A 24,118-nucleotide genomic window follows, 5' to 3' on the forward strand; every position below is an offset into this window, starting at 1 on the left:
TCTGACATTGTATGAAGTTGCATAAAGAGGTGTTATGTTACATTACTTTTAGGGATGTTCCAGTACCATTTTCCGATACCAGCGTGAACTTTCTGGACTGACTGTGCAGACTAGCAAATTATTTTAGACCTGTATATGACTCAGAACATGGAAAAGAATCCTAATGTACAGCATCTCTGTGACCCTAAAGTTGTTTTCTGCTGATTATTGAGTTTTACAGCTAAAGTTTAAAATAATAATACAGGGAGCTACATCACAGACTCTCTCTCTCTCCATTATGCTCTATTCAGGCAGCATGATTACGGAAAAGCTTGCCATTTGCTGACAGATCCTTACAGAGGGTAACAATATGACAGTTAGCATTCAAGCTAGCAGTAATAAATTATTGTAATTGGATTAAAATGGATATAAAGACATTCAATATCAGATTTACTGGTGCAGATTTAATCCCCAAAAATCACACGAGTTCCAGGCTCACTGAAAATGCTGCTGCAAGGGACTCAAAGGCACCAGTAGCATCAATGGGAAGACACAACAGCTAGCTTCAAGAGGAAAATCAAGGAAGAGGCAACGATTTATGGTTCAAAAGTCATTTAACTTTTGATAAACTGTCACTTCTTTTCGTGTACAACAACACCGGTCTGGAAGGCATTTTAACGATCACATTCAGAGAAAAACTGTCACACATCCACCATTCTTCGCTGCTGCAGTGGGCTCTTTGGTTCTTCTTCACTGCGCTAAAAAAGGTAGCCCGTTTCCAGCAGTGAAGAAGAATTGATTTCCGTTTTTTATAGCGCTAACATTTAGCATCGCTAAATGAAGCAAAATATAAAGCTAAACTAAACGGTATCGGATCGGTGTACTCCCAACAACACGTTACAGTTGTAAACCCTGTGAATAAAGGAGCTGTTGTTACAGTGACAACTGAAGACTTCTCCGAGTTTTAACTGAGAAAAGTTTATGTTCAGGTCTGTTTGTGATGCGTTTAGCGTTAGCATCTTAGCTAAACTTTTAGCTCTGCCGTCTCAACAGGTGAGATTTATGAGCTGCCTTAGTCCTTAATCACTTTTTCTCCAAAGCGTACAGACAGGCAGACATTTCAAAAGTTATCCTTCCTTCATATAAAGTCCACATGACTTTTTCCTGAGATGCAGAACTGGAACTGAAAGACATTTAGGGGAGGACTGGGGAAACACATCCAGCTTCCTAGCCAGCACCTGCAGCGAACGGAACTCTCATTTAAAAGTCAAAGGTCACCGCGGGTCGTGCGAGATTACAGAAGCTGAGCCAGAGCATGGAGGAACAGGCTATGAGAACAAGCAGCAATCAATGAACCGATCTCTAACGTTAAAACCAGCCCAAAGACCGGTTCGTGATGCATTTTTAATGGTTCAGGGCTCCGCGGACCGATGCACTCAGACCGCTGACATCAAAATCGGTGAACCGGTCCATATCGGATTATCTTTACAAAGCTAGTTACAATTTTTCGTTTCATTATGTTATGTTACATTATGTTTAATGGCGTTACATTATGTAATGTAAGAATTGTCAAGCAATGGCATGTTATGTTAAGTTGTACTTTATTGTTATACAACAGTATGTTATGTTACAAAAAGTTACATGACATCTTGTTTCATCATGTTCCTTTAAGTTACACTGATGAGTCATTGGTGTGCTCTTTGAGCAATTTTGGTAGGCCAGCCTCTCTTGGAAAGGTTCACCACTGTTCAAATTTTTCTCTATTTGTGGATAATGGCTCTCACTGTGTTTGGCTGGAGTCCCAAAGCCTTAGAAATGGCTTTGTAACTCCTTCCAGACTGATAGAGAGAAATGTCCCAGATGCACAGCTGTAAGTGTTTCTACTAATGTGCCCATTTTCAGCACTGGTCCACAGGAAGCTTTTAGAGGTTAAACCATCAGCCCCTATTGTCATGTACACCTGATCGAGCTATTTGGGTCAGGATCAGAGCAATATTCAATACCAGGATTGGACTGATGCATCTCTACTGTTAACCTGACCTTTACATTGATGCATTGTGAGTAGGACCCTCCTTTTTTTGTATTTTTTGTAGCTGGAAACAGTAGACCAAGAATATTTCTCATAGCCTTTTCCCTTAGGTTTCCCATGAATACATAGAAGCACAATATTTTCCCCCTTATGCATAAAAACATTAAATTTCATCTTCAGAGAATAAAAACTTTCTCTTTTTAGCACTCCATGAGCGTGTTTGTGCTTTTATTGCCCTGAGTTCATAATGTTCCCTCGGCTTTCTGTCAGACATAACTCACTGCTCTCTCTCACACAATGCTAATGTGGCCGGCCCGGCTCCACCAGGCAGACTCCATTAAACTAGAAATGGATTGAATGGTGAGCCTGTGCGTGTATGTGTGGATTTTACTTCACCAAACACACAGGTCAGCTTCCGCTTTATTTTCCCAGAGTGCTCCTCTACTTGCACCTAATGACAGCATCCTGCAGCGTGTATGTGTGAGAGTTTGTGTGATTTTATGAGTGCCGAAGTCTTAACAACACTAAAGCTGCTTTGGCTTTAGAAGTAATATCTACAGAGAGAGAGAGCTCCAGATGTTATGGTTATGATGAGGATTACCCTCCGTGATTTTACAGCTCTGGTGTTTCATAGTTGTGTTTTAGTAAAAACAGTGATTCTATCCCTCCGCGTCAGAGTGGAAACTTGCTTATGAACCGAACATCTAAAGTCCTCTATAAGGGATTTTCTTTAAACTTTGCTCAAGTTTCCTCTTTGACTTCAGAGGCCTTAGAAGCAAAGCAGTCCCAGACCATCACGCTACCACCACCGTGTTTGACCGTTGGTCTGATGTTCTTTTCATGAAATGCTGTGTTAGTTTTACTCCAGATGGAATGGGACACAGACCATCTATAAAGATAAACTTTTGTCTGGTCAGTCCACAGAATATTTCCCCAAGTCTTGGGGATACTCAGGATGTTTTTAGGCAAATGTGAGATGAGCCTTTGTGTTCTGTTTGGTCAGCAGTGGTTTTGGCCTTGGAACTCTCCCATGATGCCATTTTTGCCCAGTCTCTTTCGTATTGTTGAATCATGAACTCTGACCTTAACTGAGTCACTGAGGCCTGCAGGTTTTTGGATGTTGTTCTGGATTCTTCTGTGACCTCTTAGATGAGTTGTCAATGTGCTCTTGGAGTCACCTTGGTAGGCTGGCCACTCCTGGGAAGGTTCCCTATTGTTCCAAGTTTTCCCCATTTGTGGACAATGGCTCTCACATGGTTTGCTGAAGTCCAAAACCATCAAAAATCAACAAAAATCACTCTGATCTTTGAGATAGGAAGGGAAGAAGCTACCTTGGTAAGAGGAATCTGCTCTGGGTTGTTTCAGTTGGTAGTAGGTTGTTGGCAGTTTTTGTTTAGGCTGAACATGTTAGTTTTACTCTCTCTGCAACAATAGGTGAGGCAGTTGATGCATGTCGCTTCCTCTATTGATTGCTAAAGTGAAAAAATTTGTATACTTTAGGTGCTTTGCCTTAAACACTGCATGGCAGCACCTGCATCCAATTGGACCTGAAGCACTTTGTGGTCCTTACTGATGTTGTGTTTTTCTCGTCTAGATCTTGCTTGTATTGTTCTTGCTCTCAAATGTACGTCGCTTTGGATAAAAGCGTCTGCTAAATGACATAGTAACATTATAATCGGCTGATAGCTTTGCCCTATGGGTCAGCTCCTCCTTCACCACAACAATCTGGTACAGTGTCTGCAGCACCAATCCACCTGTCAATCTCACAGTCCATTCTACCCTCACTCATGAATAAGACCTCGAGATACTTGAAGTCCTTCACTTTAGGCAGAGACTGTCTCCTCACCCGGATGGAGCAAATCCATTGTTTTCCAGCAGAGAACCATGGCCTGAGACTTTGAGGTGCTGGCCGTTATCCTGACCGCTTAGCACTCAGTGATAAACTGCTCCGATGCTGCTGGAGATCCCCAGCCAAGAAAGCCAACAGAACCACATCATTTGCAAACCAGAAAACCTCCTCTCCCTGACTTCACTTCAAGATCCTGTTGATGAAAATCATTAACAGAATCAGCAATAAGGGGCAGCCCTGGCGGAGGCCAATGAGCACTGGGAACATGTCCAGCTTTGTGCTTTATGTTGCAAACACAACTCTCACTTTGACTATACAAGGATCTTATGGCTCACTGCAGCGGCCCTGGGACCCCATATTAACAAAGTACACCCCCAATGACCAGTAGCCATTGCTACAACTATACCTTTTCTGTAGCTACTGCCTTGCTCCCCTCAAATGGAGTTTAATGGTCCGGTTTCCAGACCTGGCACAGTCGTTTTATATTGGAGCTCTGCAAGACAGATCTACCTGATGACAGACATGGAATCTGGACGCTCCACAGGCTATGCAAGGTTAGGTCATAGGTCCATGGTTTACATTGTTTGGCCTCATGTTCATCCCTTAGCCCAATAATACTTTCTTTAAACGTAGGTGGGTATTCTGTCAGAGACAGACTGACCTAGAATAATAAATATCAAACATATTTTTTTAATGTATTATGTCTAAAATACTTCCTTCACCCCTAGCCATTAGTTATTGTATTCTGAAGTCTGTACTTTATCTATGGCATGTTAATTTGTCCCAGATCGCTCCTATTTACCCTTGAGATAAAGATGTGTTTCATCCCTCTAGAGCTGCTGTGATCACCCAGCAGGGGGCGCTGTAATAAGGTCAAAACAAGGTGACGAGTTTGATCCTGATTGGCTCAGAGGGGGGTCTTCATCGTGCTCTTCCTCTTTAGTTTAGTTTCAGAATCCAAACACTCACTCTCCCTCTCTCTCTCAGAATGCCGTTGCAGGAGGCTGATTGGTGCCTGGTTGCCGACTGTGGATCAACCGGTTGCTATGATGATGTGATTGGAGCGCAGACGGGGGTGGAGAGGTTGGTTGGGGTGATTACAACCTAAACTGATTTCCAGCTTAACACGATGAACAATATTCAATCAGAACGGAAGACAAGACAATAAGAAATGAGAGCAGCAGAACACTGGTGCAACAATCAGGAAGGTTTATAACCCCAGGGTGACTTTAGGATCATTTATGTTCAATACAGACTTGACTGGAGCTCTCTGTCCTTGCTCTGTGTTCATTTAACACCATTAAGTGTAATTCACTTCCTGTTTGATGCGTGCATGCTTTTATTTTGGAAGAGAATAGGTAAATCCAGGTAATCACTGAAAAAGGAACTTGTTATGGATTGAAAAAGAAATAAATAGAAGTTAAATGTTTGATAACAGAAAGTGTGGATGACTTTGACTTGTCCACTGAGCTGTCTGTGAGTTTTTAAAGTGAAGTGAGACAATAAGTATGCAATTAATGTCTCACAAAAGTTCCAAATAAGTTGGGACACTATTTGAAATAATTAAAAACAGAATGCAATGGTTGTCAAATATCATTAACCCATATTTCATTCACAGTACAACATAAACAACACATCAGATGTTGAAACTGAGACATTTTAACATTTCATGAAAAAAAAAAAATCTAAAAAAAGTTGGGACAGGACCATGTTTACCATTGTGTAGCATCCCCTCTTCTTTTAACAACAGTCTGTAAACCCTGGGAAGTGAGGAGAGCACCTGCTGGAGTTTTGGGAGAGGAATGTTGTCCCATTCTTGTCTGATGAAGGATTCTAGCTGATCAACAGTCCTGGGTCTTCTATGCCAATTTTTCTTATGCTCCAAATGTTTTCTGTTGGTGAAAGATCTGGACTGCAGACAGGCCAGTTCAGGACCCGGACTCTTCTCCTGTGAAGCCCTGCTGTTGTAATGGTATGAGGTTTAGCATTGTCTTGCTGAAATAGTCAAGGCCTTCCCTGAAAGAGACTTTGTCTGGATGGGAGCAAATGTTGCACTAAAAAAGTGATCATCAGTAGGCCCCCCAAAGCTCCCTTAAAGATGATTAAATTAAAAAAAAATGTGTGGAGGAAAGAAGATGTGGTTTTCAGGATATCTTATGTCTTTAGATCCCTACAGCTATCAAATCAATCCCTCAAAAAATCAAGATTGCAACAGTTTTCCTAGGAATGACAGAAATCCTCCTGTCAGCTATTTTAAGTAGATACGGTGCATAATAAACACGTACTCATCAGTCTATTCCTGATTCAATCTGCAGTTTTCTGTGTCAACTTTTCACTTCAGGCTCTTGGAAAGTGTTATTTTCCTGCCTGAGAATCAAAACAATAAACTTGTTTCCTCCATTTGTTTGTTTGTTTTTTTAAACAATGAGGATGCAACCTTTTGGCACCAAACCTAGTGATAGACAGCATCTTAGAAATATGCACCTAGAATGTTTTCACTGCCTGGCAATAGGGACTGATCTTCTTACTAATGCCTAAAAATGTCTTACATTTTTATTTTATTTTACTTTATTTTAGTTCATTTGGAAGTCTGGAACCCAAAAGGACATGTCAAGGTAAAATCTGGCCTTTATCCAACTGAAGTAGAGGACCCCTGCACTAAAACCTCTCTCTACTTATCATCATTGATAGTTCCTTTCCAGATGTGTAAGCTGCCCACGCCATAGGCACTAATGCAACCCCATACCATCAGAGATGCAGGCTTTAGAACTGAGCCAGGAGAACAAGCTGGATGGTCCCTCTCCTCTTTAGTCTGCAGGACACAGTGTCTGTGGTTTCATCTGACCACAGAACAGTTTTCCATGTAGCCTCAGTCTATTTTGAATTAGCTCTGGCCCAGAGAGGACGGTGGTGTTTGTGGGTCCTGTTCACATATGGCTTCTCTCCATGAACCAGCTTTAACTGTCATTTGTGGATGGCATGGCCAACTGTGGAACTCCGGAAGTGTTCCTGAGCTCACGCAGTGATTTCCTGTACAGAATCATGCGTGTTTTTAATGCAGTGGCCCCTGAGGGCCCGAAAACCTAGAGTATCCAATATTGACCTCTGTCCTTGTCCCTTGCTCACAGAGATTTCACCAGATTCTCTGAATATTTTGATGATATTTAGACACAGTTTTCCTTTTATACCCAATCATGTTCCTGACCTGTTGCCAATTAACCTAATTAGTTGCAAATGCTCCTACATCTGTTTGGTTCCCCCGTCCCCGTTTTTTTTTAGATATGTTGCTGGTATCAAATTCAAAATGAGCTAGCAGCATCTGATGTGTTGTTTATGTTCTATTGTGACTAAAATATGGGTTTATGAGAGTTGACAACCATTGCATTTGGTTTTCATTTGCATTTTACACAGGGTTTCAACGTTTTTGGAATTGGGGTCATATTATTCTGCATTTTTAGAGGCAATTTTAGGTGAATGCAGCTAATTTTATTTCCATATAAAATAATAAAGTAAGAGGTGACCACTATGTGAACTTTATCTGATGGACCATCGCTGACTGTGAGCATCCATAAAGATCGCTGAGAGTAAATTAAACTTTAAGAAGTTTATTCCAAAAATATGCCCTCTCTACTCCAGCAAAAGGTCTCGATATTTTTTTTTTTCCGCTAATAGAAGCAGCAAAGTCCTAAACGAGTAAAGTATGAGTGTCTCTACTTAGAGGAGGATGTCACAGTTTTTAATTATGAGAAGCAGAGGGGACACAGTGGCTCCTAACTGGGCACCAGTGGCCCCCCTGACGTCCTGCAGCTCCAGAAGCTCTGCCTCGTTATGGGTAATTAGTTTAAGTTATCAGCGCACACACACAGGGATATTACTGCCGTCAGTCTTCACTTATTACATTAGGAGTTTTTCCTCCCTGTAGGACCAGCTTTCATAAATTAATCGCTCTTTCTGCTGACCTTTTCCGCTGATTTGTTGCCATATGTCTTCACAAAAAGGTCCAAATGTCCCCTGAAATATGACAGAAATATGACAAATAATCAAAATAATAAGCAGTGGTTAAATTAGGAGGATGCTTGTGTCAGAGCAGCATTGCCCTGTGGTTACCCGCCACTCGTGTCATTCATATTTATAATATAATTAAGTCATAAAATGAGGAAATTACTGGGCGAGTAATTGGCTGAGTGAAACCACCCACCTGCCTTCATCTCCTGCCTTCCTTCCTCTGACTCTGTCGTCCTCCTTTTAGGCGTCGGTGCATCATTTTACAGATGAAAACACACGACTTTCAGCTGATTTGTTCCTTGAACGACGGAAACTGGAAGGAAGAACTCAAACTAATGAGCTTACAGAGAGGAGAAGTGAGATTTAGTCTTCTACAGAACATGCACAATTAATTTGCAGCTCATTGATCTGAACCTGTGGCTCCATAATCACTGAAAGTCTCACTCTGACATGCACTCATTGGATTTGTTCTGAACACTTAAAGTACTGATTTGACAGTCATGAAAAGGTACATATCCACTATCTAAAGATATGAGAATGTTGTTCTAAAGTCCAATTTCTTGTCAGCTGTTTCTCTCACTCTGGTTCAGTTCACACAACCACAATCATGGCGAAGACTGCTGACTTGACTATTGTCCAGAAGACAGTCAAAAGGAGATTGGAGCCACAGAAGGTCACTGCGGGACAGGCTGTTCTCAGAGGCTGTTGTCCCTGAAAGAGATGTCTGGATGGGAGCATATGTTGCTCTCAAGCCTCTCTCTACTTTTCAGCATTGATAGTTCCTTTCCAAATGTGTAAGCTGCCCTCACCATAGGCACTAATGCAACCCCAAACCATCAGAGATGCAGGCTTTGGAACAGAGCCGAGAGAACAAGCTGGATGCCCCCTCTCCTCTTTAGTCCACAGGACACGGGGCCACAGAACGGTTTTCCATGTTACTTCTGTAAATTTAAAATGAGCTTTGGCCCAGATTACCCTGTTGATTGTTGAATTCTAGAAGTTTTCCTGAACCCATGCATTGATTTCCAGTAGAATCATGCCTGTTTTTAATGCAGTGGCCCCTAAGGGCCCACAAATCACAAGCATTTAGTATTGACCTTCAGGCTTGTCCCCTGCTCACAGGGATTTCTCCAGATTCTCTAAATCTTTTGGTGACATTATGGACTGTAGATGGTGGGATATTCAAAGTCTTTGCAAATTTATGTAGAGGAACATTTTTCAGAAATTGCAACACAGCTATAAAAGCTGGGCCCCTGAAAACCACGTCAGGGCTTTCCCTAAAAAAGACTAAAAATTAAGCAGTGAATACTCAATCAGTAGCACATGGGGGCACCTGTAACTAACATCTAATCAGGTTTTAGAGTTTGATTTACAGTTTGTTGATACCCTAAATACAACCCCAGTTCCACAAAATTTGGGACACCCTATAAACTATAAAAATGTTATACCAACAAACATTTTTCTGAAATTGTTATATAAAATGCTCCTTTTATACCCAGTCATGTTACTGACCTTTTTCCAATCAACCCAATCAGCTGCAAAATGCTCCTCCAGCTGTTTTTCATTAATTGTACCTCTTACTTTTCCAGCCTTTTCTTACCCCCTCCCTTTTGAGATGTGTTGCTCCCATCCAATTCAAAATGAGCTAAAATTTTCATGAAATGGTAACATATCTCAGTTTCAACAACTGATATGTTCTATTGTGGATAAAATATGGTTTTGTGAGATTTGACAATCATTGCAATCTGTTTTTATCTACATTTTACACAGCGTCCCAACTTATTTGGAAAAGGGGTTGTGCTTTGTAACCCCATCCCTATAAGAGTCCACTGTATGAATACAGACGCTGCAGGAGGCCCATCCCTTACATAGATCTGGTTTAGACAGCAGCAGTAGAGTGGTCCTGCTGTCTGGTCCCTCTCTGGTCTGTGGTTTTGACCTGATGCTCCTTCAGGTGTCTCTACAGGGAAGTGAGAGCTCAGTCTCACACATCTCTGTTTTTCATGCTTTCACAGACAAATGTGGCACCTTCAGAGCCGAACACGGCTGTTGTTTCCCTCCACTCAGCTGTAAACGATGATACGAGCCCACGTCACTTCACATCTCCAGTCCATTTGTTTGTTTCTGTCTGACTGAACCTCGGCCAGATTAGTGCAGGTAGAGCGAGCATCTCTCCCTCTCTCTCTCTCTCACCCGGCTAAGCATCCATTCATCCCACAACACCATTCATCATCCGGCCAATCACACACGCCTCACCCCGTGACATCACACGTGGGTCGCCATGATCGCCGGATGATTGCGGTTGCCATGCCGACAGGCTGAGGTTACAATTACATGTGTTTCTTTGTGTGTTTTAGTCGTTATAAGCGCCCTAAATGAGGAGAGTGTATTGACATGTTCGCTGTGAAGCGCTGCAGTGGAGCTGATTGAAATTCTGCTCTCAGGTGTTTCAGGTGTTTGGCATTCAGAGCAGGGACACTCTGATGCTTTTCACTGATTCAGGGATTTGTTCTTACATTTCTCTTCTTCTACTAATGAAATAAAACCAGCAGAAATGAGACAGGGCTGAGAAAGAGCATTGCATTCATTTATCCTTTTTCTGTGAATGCATTGAAGTTTTATGTCTGTATTATTTCTGTTTGGATGTATTTTTTTCTCCTGATAGGACTTAGAGGTCTACAGTCATCACTAATAGTTTAGAAACTATTACGTTATCTTTCTTGTTGAAATGCTGTACATGAGTCTCTTTTCAAATCTTTAAATAAACAGCAGGGTCAGATTAATATCCAAAGGTAAGCAGAGTAAGCCTGTTGACATTAAAGCTACAATATATAGAATTTTATTGTTTATTTTCAGTGTCTCCAAATATAGATACGAGTTTTATGTTGAACCAGGACTTGGAAACTCTGGATGTTATATCACAGACTTCGATGTAAGGGAGTAGAGCTTTGGTCCTCATTTTAGGAGAACAAGGCGGTAGGGTATTTAGCTCAGATGTAGTGATATTATAGAGGCAGTTTAATCCAAACTGGACCACATTTGTTTCTGAAATAAAGAGCAAAGAACCACACTGAAAGCTCTTCTTGGTGGAGATGTTTTGCACTTCTCTCAATCAGCCTCAGCATGAGTTTTATCTACCAACAATCTTTGGTAAAATACAAAAGTGCCTGTCTGTCGAGCTTAGGTTACTACTGAAGCCCGGCATATCTACTACCTCATTTTGTCTTTTCACTCTGATTGACCTATAATGTGGCAGAACATTCGTCCAATCACCTGCCAAGAATTTTTTGGAAAGTCCCGCCCTTCCAAAACGCTTTGCACGGTAGAGTTCCATCACGAATGTCAAATATATCTGATGCAATGGGTATGTGAAACATAATCCAATTATGTTCATACTGTCTTCACAAACTATACTTTCTTCATCTTTTTTTATTGACAGATGAGTAATTTTGTCTTTCCTTGACGTGCTTCAGCTGCTGACTTTTTACAGCCTTCCTTAGAAGTCACATGATGATACTGTCATGTGTCTTACCTTATCATGTTTTGTTTGTTGACTTTATACAGCCTTCCTCAGAAGAGTCATGTGATGTTGCTGTTGTGTCTTACCTTGACATGTTTCGACTGCTGACTTCTACAGTCTTCCTCAGAGTCCATGATCATAACCTTGCAAAGCAGATGGATACGCCCGTTTCCTTGTTTTCCACTGGTGAATCCATCTTGCAGAGCTCCCATCTGAACCATTTGGGCCCAGTTAGAAAGTGACAGTACCAATCAGGGATGAGGGGCAGTACTTTCAGGCGCAGCAGAGTCGTGATGTAAGCAAGCGGCAGCAAGAGCTGGTGCAGTTATGGAGGACGAGATTAGCGTGGATGCTGCTAAAGCGTAAGTTTTATCAGAACTCAGCAACATTTCTATATCAAAAGAAGAACAAAGAACAGCAGTTAATTGTTTTCTTTTCAAAAACGACAAAAGACGAGTACTTACATGTCTAAAGTCACCATGTTTCAGTTATTCCTCAGTAGCTGCGCACGAGCAGCTTGATAGCGGCTACGTCACGTGTTTTGTTGCTCTGATTGGCCCGTAGAGATGTGACAGAACGTTCACCAAATCCCACTCCGAGTGTTTTTTCAAAGCCTCTGCCTTTTCTCAAAAATTTCCTATTGAAGCTTTCCCAGATGGATAAACAAATCCATCTGGTGTGTCAGGTTACCATGATCAGGGGCTAAAACTAACTTTTTCACTTACCAGCCAGGCAGATATTTTACCAGCCAACCAAATAAAAATTGCTTTTAGGTGTTGTAATATGCTATCTGTATTATTTAACATGTTATTTGGGTCTTGTGTGCGATTCTTAATCAATATCTTAATAGTATGCACTAATACTAGTAATAATGCCTGGGCTTTCTACACTCTTCATCCCAAGTCACATGATGTTGCTGGCATGTGTCTTACCTTGAAATGTTTTGACTGCTGACCTCTAGAGCCTACTCCGAAGTCCCACGATGATGCAGTCATGTGTCATACCTTATCATGTTTCGACTGCTGAAATTCTGTAGTCCTCCTCAGAAGTCCCATGATGTTGCTCTCATGTTTTTCCTTGACATGTTTCGACTGCTTACTTTCAACAGCCTTCCTCAGATGAGTCATATGATGTCGCCGTGATGTGTCATGTCAGCTGATCTTATATCGGTTGGTTCATCCTGTCTTGATTGACAGAACAACCATGCCCCCTGCTGTTTAGCTTGTAAGCACCTTCATCCAAGTTCATAGTCCTATGGGCCTGTTTCGGAATCTCGATGGCAGGAAGATGCGGTCCTTGAGAAGCTGCCAGACGGCAGGGGGCGCGGCCATTCTGTCAATCAAGACAGAACGACCAAACCTGCAGAAGATCAGCAGATTAGACACATCACAGCAACATCGCGTGACTCTTCTGAGGAAGACCATAGAAAGTCAGCAGTCAAAACATGTATAGGTAACAGGAAATTCTGCTCATCTATCAATACGAGAGTATGAAAAATGAAATAGTTTAGCTGGTTTGTCAGGTTCAATGCAAACCTGGAAGGCCACTTTTAACGACTTTTCTCCCTCATTATGTAGTATTCATCCATGAGTAAAAACCTTAGTTTGCCATTAAGGAATGACATCTTATGGGGTGCAGTCTTTTTTATTGATAAGACCCCTTAAGGCCCCTGGCTTAGCTCTGTTGGTGTCAAAAGTACACGTATACAGAGGCTGGAGTCCTAAACACACTGGTCAAATTCGTATCCCAGCACTGGTTAGAGCATGTCTGAAAAGTAAACAAGTTTGTATGCTTTTGTTCAGGCAGTCAAAACAAGAGCATATTACTAATTTACCATAAAAAGGACCATGGTTTGGAGATCCAGTTTGTGATCATTTGATAAGTTAGCAGAAACTGAACGAATGCTTAAAGTTTTAAGAAACATGAGCCCAGCTTTAGTTAGAACTATCCCTAAAACTTGAATGAACTGTTCTTCATCACAAAACCTCCAAAAACTACCAGGATTCTCGCACAAAACAATTAGGTGTGAGTGTAAGAGCATCAATCACGTCCCGACAGGCTGACAGCACCAGCTCGACTCGCCCTGATGGATCAGTGAAGGAGAGAAATGAAGTTGTGAACTTTGAGCTACTGAAGTTCAGAAACCATCAGACTGAGAAAAGACGACACCAGTGTCATTTTACACTTCAGCTCTCTGAGTTTTCATGAATATTTGGTGCAGGGAACCATATTAGTGACACAGAAAGAGTCGTTGAAAAAGCTGGGGAGCTGACATAATACGACTTGATACACTACATTGGCAACAAATAGTCATGGAGTTGAGACTGTAGTTGATAAATATTGATGCATTGATCTGTCTTGTGTCCCTCAGTGTTCGTACGTTCCTCCCTGTGAGAGAGACAACCAGAAGAACAGAGACAGCGTCCTATGGTGGGAGGATTACTTCACCAAAGAGGTCAGCAGTCAGTCCTTCACGTGCTTCTTCAACCAGCAGAGGAGGTGAGACACGAACACACTTTTTTAGGTGTTGCACTGATAAAATGGAAACAGGAGACGTGTGATGGTGTGAAATTTGCCACATCGGCACATCATTGTGTCTCAGAAGGTCTGACAGAACCTTTCCCTACCTTTTGATTTATCCTCTTCAACTTTTGACCATGCAAAAGTATAATTTTAGTTCAAATATCTACCAGAGAAACACTGTTGAAGCTGCAAAACCTCATGATGTGAAGAAGTTTTTGAAAAACAGATGCAAAAGTTGGCGTTAACTGCACAGATCCAGAGGTTTTTACAACTCCAAATAGAAATGCAAAAAAGAGATTTGATTTATCCACAAATGGACACCTAATGAAGGCTTTCAGCCTCCTCTAAAACACATAAAGCATAAAAGCCGTGGTTGTATATCCTCAAACATAAAAGAGGCTCTCCTCTCTTTGTATTCAGGTTATGTTGGCCCCTTTTATTTATGCCGTGACAGAAAATTGATGAGACGGAGAAAAGCAGCGATCTCCTTTAGCGTGTCAGCTTAATCCTCCTGTTATTCACAGACGATGCTTACCTGTGACCTTGGCTGGTTTTATTTTTAACTCTGCAGCTGAGGGATCAGAACGAGGAAACTCTGCTTCATAAATGAGAGCCCCCTGGGAGCTCCATGATGTTACGGATAAGCTCTAGTATTTTACAGAAAGAGAACTGGAGCACTCACAGGGTTTATGTGGAGAGGAGACACAGTTAGTCATCTGAAGACAGGTGTTATTTCAAAGGTGGCATTTAGGTTAACAAAAGAACATCTGGTAATCCAGGTACGACTACACGATGGATTACAAGATCCCATCTGTACCGTGAAGACCTTTAATTTGACAAACTGTTTATTACTATGAAATACTCCACTGTAAACCTTCTGGAAATAAAATTGACAAAAATGTTTACATCTAAGATGTGGGTAAGGGTTTTTGGAAGGCATGTGGCGGCCCCCTCTAAGTGTCTTGTGACCCCCAAGGTGTTCAACACCCACACTGAGAACCACTGCTCTATGGTTGGCCGTTTTGGGCTCTTCCATTGTAGACCTCTACTATGGGGCAGCCTCGAACATCAGGTGGGAAGTGAGGTACCAACCCTTGTTGGGGTTTTTTCTTAGTTTGTGGTGTTATTTTTAAATTTTATCCACTAAGACTAACCTTTAGGGTTAAGGTGCCTAACCTCTTACCTTTAGGGTTGAGGTGCCTAACCAGTTACCTTTAGAATCCGGGTGCCAAATTTACCTTTAGGGTTCGTTTGCCTAACCCTCACTTTTAGGGTTCAGCACCCTAATCCTGACCTTTAGGGTTCAGGTGCCTAACCAGTCATCTTTAGGGCTCAGGTGCCTAACTCTGACCTTTTGGGTTTGGCAACCTAACCCTGACCTTTTAGGTTTCGGTGCCTAACCCTTACCTGTAAGGTTTGGGTGCATAACCCTGGCCTTTAGGGTTCGGCACCCTAATCCTGACCTTTAGGGTAGGGTGCCAAACCCCTTAGCTTAGAGTCCGGGTCCCTAACCCCTAACCTTTAGGGTTCAGATGACTAACCCTGACCTTTAGGGTCATTCTCATACAGGCTGTCTCATTCTCATTTTTTTAAAGGTTTATTTTGGGCATTTTTGTGCCTTTATTTGATAGAGGAGGATAGTGGTTAGAGTCAGAAACAGGGATGAGAGCAGGGGAGAGACATGCGGCAAAGGGCCTCAGGCCGGATTTGAACCCGGGCTGTCTGTGTACATGGGGTGCACGCCTTAACCACTCGGCCACCTGCGCCCCCTCTCATTCTCATTTGACCACCAAAGAGGTCTAGAGCCAGATCCTCTTGATCTTTTTTTTTGCATTATATGTAGTGCATCATGCAAAAGAGATCTCTGCCTCAAATATGTGTTAAACTACATTTTGAAACATATTGCATGTCAAAGAAATTTTGTACCTTCCATGATTTGAAAATTGCATTGGGACATATTGTCAAAAATTCAATTAACTGCCCCGTCCTTGTAGGAATGGAATATTAATGGTTGGTTGGATGGATGGTAGAATTGATGGATTAAAGGAGAGACGTATAGATGAAGGATGTAGGACTGGATCAATCAATGAATATATTGATGTATTGATTGATAGTTATATCGATTCACGGATGGATCAACTGCTGTTGATGCCATGAGTGCAGCCAAAATAGAGTCTATGTTTTTATTATGGTGGGTGTCATTGTTTGGCCTCGTAACTCCTCTTCAGAAACCAGTTGGCGACATCACTGAGCCTACGTCCATGTTTAATAAAGTCTATACTGGAGACTTATAGAAATAACATCTGTAGTAGGTCACAGATTAATCCCTGGCTGTAAATCCTTCTCATCCTGTTCGTCTACGTTTCTTCTTCCTGTGATTTCAGACCAGACGACGTGTTGTGGCGGCGTTCCCATGACACCAGCGTCCTGCTGCACTGCGTCCTCTGGCCAATGGTGTCTCTCCTTCTGGGCACGCTCATCGTTCTCCTGACAGTGTGTGCTCGCTCCCTGGCCGTCCGAGCGGAGGCTCTCCAAAAGAGGAAGTGCTCTTACGAGGTGTGTCAAGACCTGTCGCTGCCTTCAGAGCGCCTTGCCGCAAAGGTGGACGACCTCCTGACCACAAACTCTGAGCCTGAGCCCGAGCTGTCGTCACCTACAAGGACCCTGCCATTGTTTGCAGTGCCGGTGCGACGCCGGGATCGAGAACATTAAAACAAAAGAATGATGAAAGTGGATCTCTTAGAAAGCTGAAAAGCTGGGTCTTAAAGCCTGGAGTGGTCCAAACCAGGAGAAAATCTGAAATGGAGGGACTGGAAATCCAAGCTGTTGTGTGCAGAGAAACATTCCCTCTCCTCGACTAACTGGATTGATGGCGACCCTCGGCTGATGGATCTTCTGTTTATAATCAGTTGGAGTCTTTATGATGGGTTATTACTGCGACAGCGTTGCTTTGACTGAGGTGAAATTGAGTCATTTGTCTGGAAAGGTGAATCAAACTTCGGACTGACACTTTCCCTTAACTGTAGCTCTTCTCTCATGTAGTTTTCCTTCGAAGCCCAGTAGCCATAACTGTTAATCAACACAGAGCCAAAGTGCAGGAATCTCTTCAATCAATCACTCAGCGAGGGTTTCTTCCTTAAAAGTGGCGGTACTTTAGAAGATATGGAGGCATTTCAAAGCCTGTGGGAGTTACATTAAGCCAGATTAAAAGCACTTGTTTACATAAGAAAAAAGGATCAAATATCTGATATTTTCCATGTTGGTTTCTTCCGTGTAAATGCCTGTAATACAGACCTCTAAAGTCATCTTCTAATGTAGACTTTTCAGTTATCTCTGCTGTTGTTCCGCCCTCCCTGCCCTATAATGTTTACATTCAACTCCTTTATTTTTCAAGATGATTTTAAGGAGCTATTTTTGATTTACTTTAAACTAGTGATGTCCCTAACTAAGCGTTTACATAGTCAGATTATGCCTATAGTTGACTAATTATTGAATGTCCTTTTTCCATATCCTCATTTACAGCAAAAGACATAAACCACCTTTCACCTTCTAAACTTGGGATAACAATTTATTATCTGATAGGACTGCATCCAGCCTATGTCTCACTCATTTAGTCTTCATTACGGTGACCTTATAGCCATGCCCATTTACTAAACAGAGAACTTAATGGTCATCTCAAAGAGGCTGTGGACCTTTTGCATCTGACATTGCTACTTCTGGACAGCAATGTCACATGGATGCCAGTGCTAAATGAAAACCATCATCCAAACTCTGCCACGGTAATCAGTGTAGTGCACATTCTGTATACAGAAAGTTTAGAACTTGTGAAATTACAGGATTAGCCCTGTTTCAAGTAGGATCTGGTTACAGAAGCCTACATGATATTTTCATCCACAATTTTTCTGCCAGGTAGTTGAAGGTTTAATTTGGTGATGGGTTTCAGGGAGACTGTTTGACAGTATGCTAGCTTAGCAACTAGTCATTCATTTATCAAGTTGATATTTAACAGCTATATTAATAATTTTTATATAAAATACAGCGTGATTTATGAGGTCATGGCGGCCACTCTAACAGACTTCCTCTGAGAAAGGAACTGCCATAATTTTCCAGTACAACGTATTATCAGTTTAAGATTTTTTTTTAAAATAATAACTTTATTTATAAACAAAGACTAGCCTTTACAATCATGAAATAACCACATGACAAACATTAGCGACTAAGAAATATTTTATAAATAAAAATAGGCCTGTTTAAGAAATAGACACACAAACAAAGGCTTGCTTTAGCTACTATAGCTTAAGCTAAAGCTAGAATAGCTATACTAGCTACATAATCAACATAACTACATAAGTGAATGTAGCGAAGTTAGCTTTACAACGTGAGCCATAGCAAGTTCAGCTAAAGCTAACATAGCTATATCGATAATATGCTTACATAGCTTGCATAGCTTTTTGTGAGCTTACCTTTAACTACATTTACCGCAAAATATATGCATCACTTATTTATCTGCTTTAGCTCAGCTACATAGTGCCGTTATCTACAGCAGAGTTAGCTCTGACAGGATGAGCTTTAGGACATAGCTAAAGCTAACTAAGCTATGTAGCTAACATAGATAAAGCTTACATGCTGCTTTGGGAGCTACATTAGCAAAGTAGCTCTGTTATCGATCAGTACGTCAACTTAAGCTATGTGAGCTTTAGCAAGCATAGCTAAAGCTAACCAAGCTATGCAATTAACAAAGATGCATAGCTCATGTAGCTGCTTTGAAAGATTAGCTTTAGCTCAGTTAACTACTTACTGCTGTTATCTATAGCTGGGTTAGCTTTAGCAACTTGAGCTTTGGGAAACATAGCTAAAGCTAACTAAGCTATGCAGATTACGTATATACATAGCTTAGATAGCTGCTTTGGGAGCTTAGCTTTGGCTCTGTTAGCTATGTAAGTACATTATCTAAGTAGCTCCATTAACTATAGTTAAGTTAGCTTTAAGACCATGAGCTTTAACAAACTAACTAAAGCTAACTACGCTACACAGATAACATAGATACATAGCTTGCGCAGCTGCTTTGTGATCTTAGCTCTGGCTCTGTTAACTCAGTAACATAGCTTATGCAGCTGGCAGAGCTATGTAAGCTATGCTTGCTGCATTGGTAACCTATTTAACATTTTGGCTGTGTATAGACACGACATCAGAATTTTAGATATAAAGTTGCACCACCAACTATCTATAGCTTTCAGTCACATGACCAGCACAGAGGCCAGGAGGTCTGAAGAGCTTGAAACAGTAGCAGCTAGCATTGACGACTATGATGAGCTGCAGCTACGGGTATTGTATTTTCTATCTCTACAAAACAGTGCATGTTTACATCTCTTGACAGCAAACTGAAGTATGAATTTAAACTTGTCGCCATATTGGACCCTTCTTCAGCACAAAGACACTATTTAAATCTCAAAACCAGAAAAGTTGCAGCCAGAACTTATCCTCTGTGATGTTTACATACCAGTTTACCGACAGTAGAGGAGGATCCTTCTTTGATGGCTGCCACCACAAAGGTCTTCAAAAGTAGGGACAGTTTCAAGTGTAGATGACTGCAATGTTGGCTAACAGTATTCTGAGGATGACTGTCAGCTGTGTGTCAGTGTTCTGTCGCTGTAATATTAAAAACAGTCATATTTTGGTAAAGTTAACTTAACATTTGGTTGCATCATTAGTACAAGGATGGCTTTGGTGTAAACGTGGCCTTAAGTAGAAGTATTAAAATAAAGTCTTACTGTCTAAATTCACTTACAAACTTCAGAAGCACTTTAGAAAGTCCAATCAAACTGTCATTGTAGGTAAGGTAAATACAGAAGTTATTTATGGTAATAAAATAAAAAAAGATCTGAACAAAAACCACTAGATAGCAGCTTTTACCTTACATTCAATTGTATGTTAACTTGAGTGAAGAATTTTCCCTATAAAATTAAGCAACATTTATTAAAAAAAGTCGACTTCCTCTAATTTAAAAGGTATTAAAGCCCAAAAAAAGCAAAGCAGTTACAATCTGCAGCATTGAAAGAAATCATGGGTAGATGTAGAATAAAACACAGCCAGCAATGAGTCACTTAATTGGAGGATAGAATATATATAATCAATAATTGAACTGACTTAATCATTTATTGATGTATTTAAATAGACAGTTGAGTCATCAGAGGCCCATTAGTGGCTCCTGGTGCTTCTGGAAGTCCAAACCACCTCCTGTTTAATGATGTGCAGCACTTTGAACCATGGAGATGTTTGCTGACAGCGGGACCTAATGATATATTAGAACAGTTTATTCCAAATCTTTGCACAGCTGTCATGGTGGAGAAATCCAAGGTTTGAACATCTTTAAATGAAGGAAACTTTTAGAAATACAAACATTTTTAATGGCCAAACTTGGCTGGTTACATGGTCTTAAAGTTAATGTAAAGAAAACAGCAAATCTGACAGTTTTATCACTTTTAGATAAGTCAGGAGTGACTGAGTTCAAATCAAACTTAAAGTAGAGTAACACAACTCGAGGCTCGTGGACCAAACATGGCCTTTTAAAGTTCTCAGAGTGGCCCTTTGAATGTAAAGTTTGTTGCAGATGAAGTCACTTCACAGTAAGGAACTCCAGATGGGGGACAGGAAGTTAACGCAAAGTTTTGAGCTGTTTACAGCTGTGCCAGTCATAGAAATTTGGAAAAATCAGTAAGGATGCACAGTATAATCAACGTGATATCACTATCAGCAGATAAGAGCTTAAAAAGTTATATATCATACATAGTTATAGTAATAGTTATATAAGCAGATATGAAAATTTCTATTTACAACCAGTATAGCATCTGAAAATATCAGCAGTGTTTTTTAATACATTTGTGGAATTTTAGGCAGGACCAACAGACCTTCATCAGCTTGTCAAACACAACGAAGTTAGAGCTAACATAGCTACATTAGCTCACATGGTTGCTCAACTATGCAGCTTGAATAGTCACCATAGCATTAGCTACACAGCTAAAGTTCAAGATCTACATTAGCTACATTATCTTATGCTATGTTTACTAAACTTAGTGTTAGCTGTGTTATCTTATAAAGCCGAAGCTAACAAAGTTACATTAGCTTAAGTTACGCCTGCCAAACCTGATGTATTTAAAGCTAACATAGCTACGTTACCTTACATGGTAACATTAACCATGCAGCTTGAATTGCTACCGTAGCTTTAGCTACACAGCTAAAGTTCAAGATCTACATTAGCTTTGTTATCTTATGCTACGTTTGTGTAACTTAATGTAAGCTGTTATGACACCAAAGCTAACAAGGTTACACTAGCTTAAGCAACGCTTGCCAAACCTGATGTAGTTAAAGCTAACATAGCTGTGTCAGCTTATGTCGTAACATTAACTATGTAGCTTGTAATGCTACAATAGCTTTAGCTACATAGCTCAAGCTAACATTGCTAAATCAAGCATACTTTTGCATAACTACAAACAGGCTACATATATATACATATGTATGTATTTTACCCGTAAATGATGTCACTTCAGTCATGGTATGCTTGGTTTGCTTACATGGTAATATCAACTATACAGCTTGTATAGCTACCATAGCATTAGCTACAGAGCTAAAGTTCGAGATCCACATTAACTACATTATCTTATGCATCAGCATTGTTGCAAGTGTCAGTTCTGCAAAAGCAATGGGAAATCTCAGAAGACATCCCTTCATAGTGGTCGTGTGCAGCAAATTATCGCCTGGCCGTGCACTTCAAGCGTCAAAACATGCTCCAGACGTGATTTTGGAAGACACTGCCCTCTAGCTTTAGGGAGAGTATCAGTTTGGGGTGAGGAGGAAGCCAAAGCTAGCTCTAAATGCGACATTTGAGCATCACAATTCCTTGACAGCTCGCACACCCATCAACATGGAAAGCATAGCAGAGCCTTTACAGTAGTGATCTGCAAGAGGGACATCTGAGAGCTGCTGTCTGCAGCCTGACCCCTCTCTTCAAATGGCAGCCAGTTCCTGTCATTCATAAAAGTTTCGGGATGTAGAACCGTCTCTGCCAACAACACATCCTTACTCAGCCCCTCACCCTGCAAGGTTTATGTGCTCAATAAGTATATCACTTTTTGCATTAAAAGCATATTTATGACAAAACGAGGGAAAAGGACCTTTAAAGAGGCTCAGCAAGCCTCTTAGCTCAGTACAAGACTCATATTTATTTGACTAGACGTGCTGCAGTATGCTAATCTACGTAGAGCTTTAACAGACTAGCTTTCCTCCATTCACATTGGTTCCCTACTGCTGTTCTTTATTTCTAGCACCCCATTGGACTTCCACACGTCATCAGGATCACATGACTGCAAACAGCCTATCACACAGATCCCTACTTTCAAAACTAGTTCCAATGAGGTTACGATGGTGATGGAGCCAGGTTAAAAAAAATGCCAGAAAACTGACTTCAGGCTTTCCCTCTAATCTAGCTTTATGGAACAACCTCCCCGGGTCTCTGGGTGTAAAACAGACACGCCGTTGCTCAGTAAACACAGGGGAAGAGGCAATGACAGCTCTGAGATAAAAACAACACATGGCCGATGCCCAGAGGCCTTTTCAAATGTCGCCTTCAGCAGTAATGAGGACAAAATCTAGACCATGTGAATAAAATAGGGTTTGCTTTTGACCTTATTTATGCTGTGCCGCTTTATCTGTGTTGTGATATAGAAATCAACTTCCTCTACTCCAAGTAAAAATCTGTGCAGTGGCTTTAGAACAAGCCTGCACTTGTGGAAAACAATCAGCTAAACATAGAGAACCATTGGGCTAAGTATAATAACTTGCGACGATGAAAACCACGTGATTCCTGAGAAATAAGTAAAAAACAAATAGAAATAAACCTCCAGTAAGTGTCTCATGCTGGTGACATTTATTTAAGATTGAAATAAACAGGAATGAGTGGGCAAAGTTTGGCTGAGAAGGCTCATTTTCTCCATCCATCTTTGATCATGTATCTTTTTGCACATTTGTAGGCTTACTTCCTCAGAGATCTTAGGAAAAAAAGGTGATGTAGCTATTAAAAGTGAGCTTATTGTTTAAAATCCAAAACCTTTAAAGACTAGTTAACTTTCCCCCACCTATCAGAGTCAACAATATCACTAAACATGATTCATCTTGGATCACGATTTGTTTTTTGATCATCAAGCGTCTCCAAATCCTCACCACCGCCGTTCCAACAGGCTAAAAATTACCTCCACGTTGCCTCGCAACAGCCAGGAGGCCGAGCGGCGTCGCTGCCAAATGGAAAGAGAAAACAGCCAAACTTGATTATGAGCTGCTGCTCTTCTCTGTGATCAGACTGTTGGTGTACATATATATCTTTTCCTCCTCAGGTTTGAACGTGTCTTTCACCGTGTTTTAGTGAGAAACTTGAATGTCGACGTTCGCTGCTGTAGCACTTTCTGTTTGTGCAGCTCCTCATGGAACAGTTTGGTTTTTTGTAATATTTGTTTGGTTTATGTTGTTGATCTTTGTTTGGACATGAAGTCTGACTTCCCCTGGGGCAAAAGGCAGTTTTTATTTTTCTTTAAAGATAAAATATGTCTAAGTCATGCATCCAAATTGTTCAGAATTACCAAGTTTAAGTCATTTTTCCATAACTCAGAGATGTAAGTAAGGTTAACTTAAGGAAGTTTTTACTCATATTTCTTCCTAAATTTTCCCCCTTACAAACAAAATGCAATTTTTTTAAACTTGTTTGTCCCATGGATTGCTTAATTAGCCACAAATACTACTTCCCAGAACAACTTTTAATAAGTTTTTCATTATTTGGTGCAATTTGTGGCTTGACTGAGTAAAAACCAAGTTAAACTTTGTTGTTGTTTTTTTTTTTTTTTTGACTCTATGAATGTAGAGAAACAAGCAGAAATCCTGGCCTGTGTTCATAGATGGAGATTGCGCCGGCAGCACCCAAAACCTCACTGCATAATCTGTGTCCACAGCGTCCTGTATGTTAATTTTGGTCACAAAGCATCACTATTTTTTTGTGTAGGTCCTGGGGGCTCAAGTTTTCTTAGATACAAGTAGGAGAGGAAAAAAACTGGGAACCACTGCTCTAGAGTGTGACAAAATGCTGCAGAGTATGTGGAATTTAAAGGTCAGTTTCAGAACACTTCTCCCCAGTGTTTGCCTACAACAGATGACTTTTCTCATAACTCCA

General features: G+C 40.9%; 1 protein-coding gene across 1 annotated transcript in view; it reads left to right on the plus strand.

The window, feature by feature from the left end:
- Positions 1-16,617, plus strand: part of LOC121505819 (calcium-activated potassium channel subunit beta-4-like) — a 38,000-nt gene extending 21,383 nt beyond the window's left edge. Inside the window, exons 3-4 of the mRNA XM_041781371.1 lie at positions 13,754-13,881; positions 16,290-16,617. Of these exons, the coding sequence (XP_041637305.1) occupies positions 13,754-13,881; positions 16,290-16,617 (456 nt within the window). The remainder of the gene's footprint in view (positions 1-13,753; positions 13,882-16,289) is intronic.
- The last annotated feature ends 7,501 nt before the right edge of the window (positions 16,618-24,118 follow it).

Source organism: Cheilinus undulatus, linkage group 23 (assembly GCF_018320785.1).
Source record: "Cheilinus undulatus linkage group 23, ASM1832078v1, whole genome shotgun sequence".
NCBI classification, from domain to species: domain Eukaryota; kingdom Metazoa; phylum Chordata; class Actinopteri; order Labriformes; family Labridae; genus Cheilinus; species Cheilinus undulatus.